General features: G+C 50.8%; 1 protein-coding gene across 1 annotated transcript in view; it reads left to right on the top strand.

Moving 5' to 3' along the window:
* Positions 1–2833, top strand: part of SLC27A1 (solute carrier family 27 (fatty acid transporter), member 1) — a 40703-nt gene that overhangs the window by 28788 nt on the left and 9082 nt on the right. The window contains exons 5-6 of the mRNA XM_010845680.1: positions 62–153; positions 226–335. Of these exons, the coding sequence (XP_010843982.1) occupies positions 62–153; positions 226–335 (202 nt within the window). The remainder of the gene's footprint in view (positions 1–61; positions 154–225; positions 336–2833) is intronic.

Here is a 2833-nt window from a genome sequence, read left to right on the forward strand (position 1 = left end):
CCCAACTCCCACGCTTTTCTCGGGGACGTGGGCCCCAGCCCCTGCACTCCCTGCCCCGCAGGTACTACCGCATCGCGGCATTTGGGCACTACTCCTACAGCATGCAGGCAGCAGATGTGCTCTACGACTGTCTGCCCCTGTACCACTCGGCAGGTACCACTGGGCGGCTCGGGCGGGGAAGGGGGCGGGGAACCGGGGACCCCTCATCGAGTCCACTCTCTGCAGGGAACATCATGGGCGTGGGTCAGTGTCTCATCTATGGGCTGACGGTGGTCCTGCGCAAGAAGTTTTCAGCCAGCCGCTTCTGGGATGATTGCGTCAAGTACAACTGCACGGTCAGGCCCCGCCCCTCTTTCACCCCTACCCTCCTCCCACCCGTCCGCTTTACTTCTCTGAATGGCTTTCTTGCAGGGACGTGAGGGGGCTCGGAGGGGGTCATCAGTGCTTTATGCTCTCTGTCCGGCCAGAGACTAAACCTTCAACATGTAAGCTCCTTGTATCCTCATAGCTGCTTGGGAGCGGGCAAAGGCATCACACCCATTTTGCAGGTAGGGAAACTGAGGCTTCTAATGCAGTTAGGATTGGACGCGGACTGCCTGAGCTCCTTAAGATGCTGCCTTCCCCACACCCTGTGCCGGAAAGGTTTTCCCTGCTGGTAGCTGCAGGCAAATGGATGGGTCATGCTTCCTGGTGGGGTAAGCATGAGGCAGAGGTGGAGGGCATCACTGTCCTGCAGAGCAGGTAGGGGTTAAGACAAGTCCTTTCCTCTCTCTGCCCTCCTCAGTGAGAGGAGACAGCCGGAAGGTTTCAGTGCCATGGTGGGGGTGGAAATCCAGGTGCTAGTACCTTCCTCCAGGTGGAAGAAGGAGTGAGAAGGGGGTGTGTCCAGAGACTGACAAATTGGGAGGTGCTGCCGAAGGCAATGACACCCCACTCCAGTACTCTTGCCTGGAAAATCCCATGGACAGAGGAGCCTGGTGGGCTGTAGTCCATGGGGTCGCTAAGAGTCTGACACAACTGAGCGACTTCCCTCTCACTTTTCACTTTCATGCACTGGAGAAGGAAATGGCAACCCACTCCAGTGTTCTTGCCTGCAGAATCCCAGGGACGGGGGAGCCTGGTGGGCTGCCGTCTATGGGGTCGCACAGAGTCCGACACGACTGATGCGACTTAGCAGCAGCAGCAGCAGCCCTCACCTTGAACAGGCGGGGCCGGGAGGGGTTCAGCTGGTTGCCTGAATCACACAGTAGGGCAGGGTGGGGGCTCTGGGATGGCATCCTGGGGGACCCCTCAGGGTGAGGGCGGTGCCCTGCTCTGCTTCTGAGGATTTTATGTTCTACTTGGAGGTGGGGGGTCTTGGGAAAAATTGCTAATCTGAATCTTGACACATTAAACAGTCCATTTGATTAACTCAATTATTGAGAGTTGCAAATACAAACGCGGACAGAAACGTTTAGGGGCTTCCCAGGCACCCATCGCTCAGCTCCAGAAGAGATCAGATGCCCTGTCCTGCCCCCTTCGCCTGTCCACCCATGTCCCTCCTCCAGTCTTGTTGTGAAGCAGCTCCAGACAGCAGCCCATTTGCTTTAGAGATAATCTCAGTGAAACCGCCAAAAGATGATGGGTTTTTTTTCTAATTGAGGTGAAATTTACATAAGATTAGCCATTTTGAAGTGGGCACTTTAGTGGTATTTAGTCCATTTATAGTGTTGTACAACTAGCCCCTCTATGCAGTTCCAAAAACTTTCCATCACCTCAAAAGGAAATCCTGTCCCCCTTGGCAGCCACTCCCCATTCCCCCCTCCCACCAGGAATCTTTCTGTCTCTATGGGCTGGCCTGTTCTGGACATTTCTTGTAAATGGGACCTCTGTGTAGGCTTTTGTGTCTGGTGAGGGCTGTCCTTAAAACAAAAGATCTGAAAGCAGGGTCTCAAAGAGATATTTGTCCATCCATGTTCATAGCAGATTATTGACAATAGATAAAACATGAAAGCAACCCAAGTGTCCATCCACAGATGAATGGATAAGCAAAATGGGTCCATCCCTACAATGGAATATTATTCAGCCTCGAAAAGGAAGGAGACTCTGACACAGGCTACAAAGTGGATGAACGTTGCAGATATTATGCTAAATGAAATACGCCCATCAAAAAAAGACAAATACCGCCTGATTTCACTTACATTAGGTACTCACAGTAGCTAGAATCATAAACAGAAAATAGGGTGGTGGTTGCCAGGGGCTGGGAGGAGGGAAGAATGGGGAATTAGCATTTAATGGGGATACAGTTTTAGATTTACAAGATGAAAAGAGTTCTGGGATGGATGGTGGTGATGGCTGCTCAATAATGTAAATGTGTTTAATACCCCTTTAAAATGGCTATCCAGGTGGCGCAGTGGTAAAGAATCTGCCTGCCAGTCGGGACAGACTCAATCCTTGGATTGTGAAGATCCCCTGGAGAAGGAAATGGCAATCCACTCCAGTATTCTTGCCTGGGAAATCCCAAGAACAGAGGAGCCTGGCGGGCTACAGTCCATAGAGTTGTTAAGAGTCGAACATGACTGAGGGACTGAGCATGCACACACAAAAAAATGCCAAGATGGAAAAAGAAAATGCTAAGGTGGTGAATTTTATGTTATGTGTATTTTACCACGATAAAAGAGGAAAAACAAGAAGGAGAAAAACCCCACAAACACATAACTGCAGTATCATTATCACAGCCCCAAAGGATTTCTCAACGTCAAATCCTGTCCCCAAAGCGACAGGATTTCTCAACCATCAGGAACCTAGACACTGATCCCCAGTGTCTTACCATATCAAAAATATGGGTTTTTTT

The sequence above is a fragment of the Bison bison genome, unplaced genomic scaffold (assembly GCF_000754665.1).
Source record: "Bison bison bison isolate TAMUID 2011002044 unplaced genomic scaffold, Bison_UMD1.0 scf7180017864221, whole genome shotgun sequence".
NCBI lineage: Eukaryota > Metazoa > Chordata > Mammalia > Artiodactyla > Bovidae > Bison > Bison bison.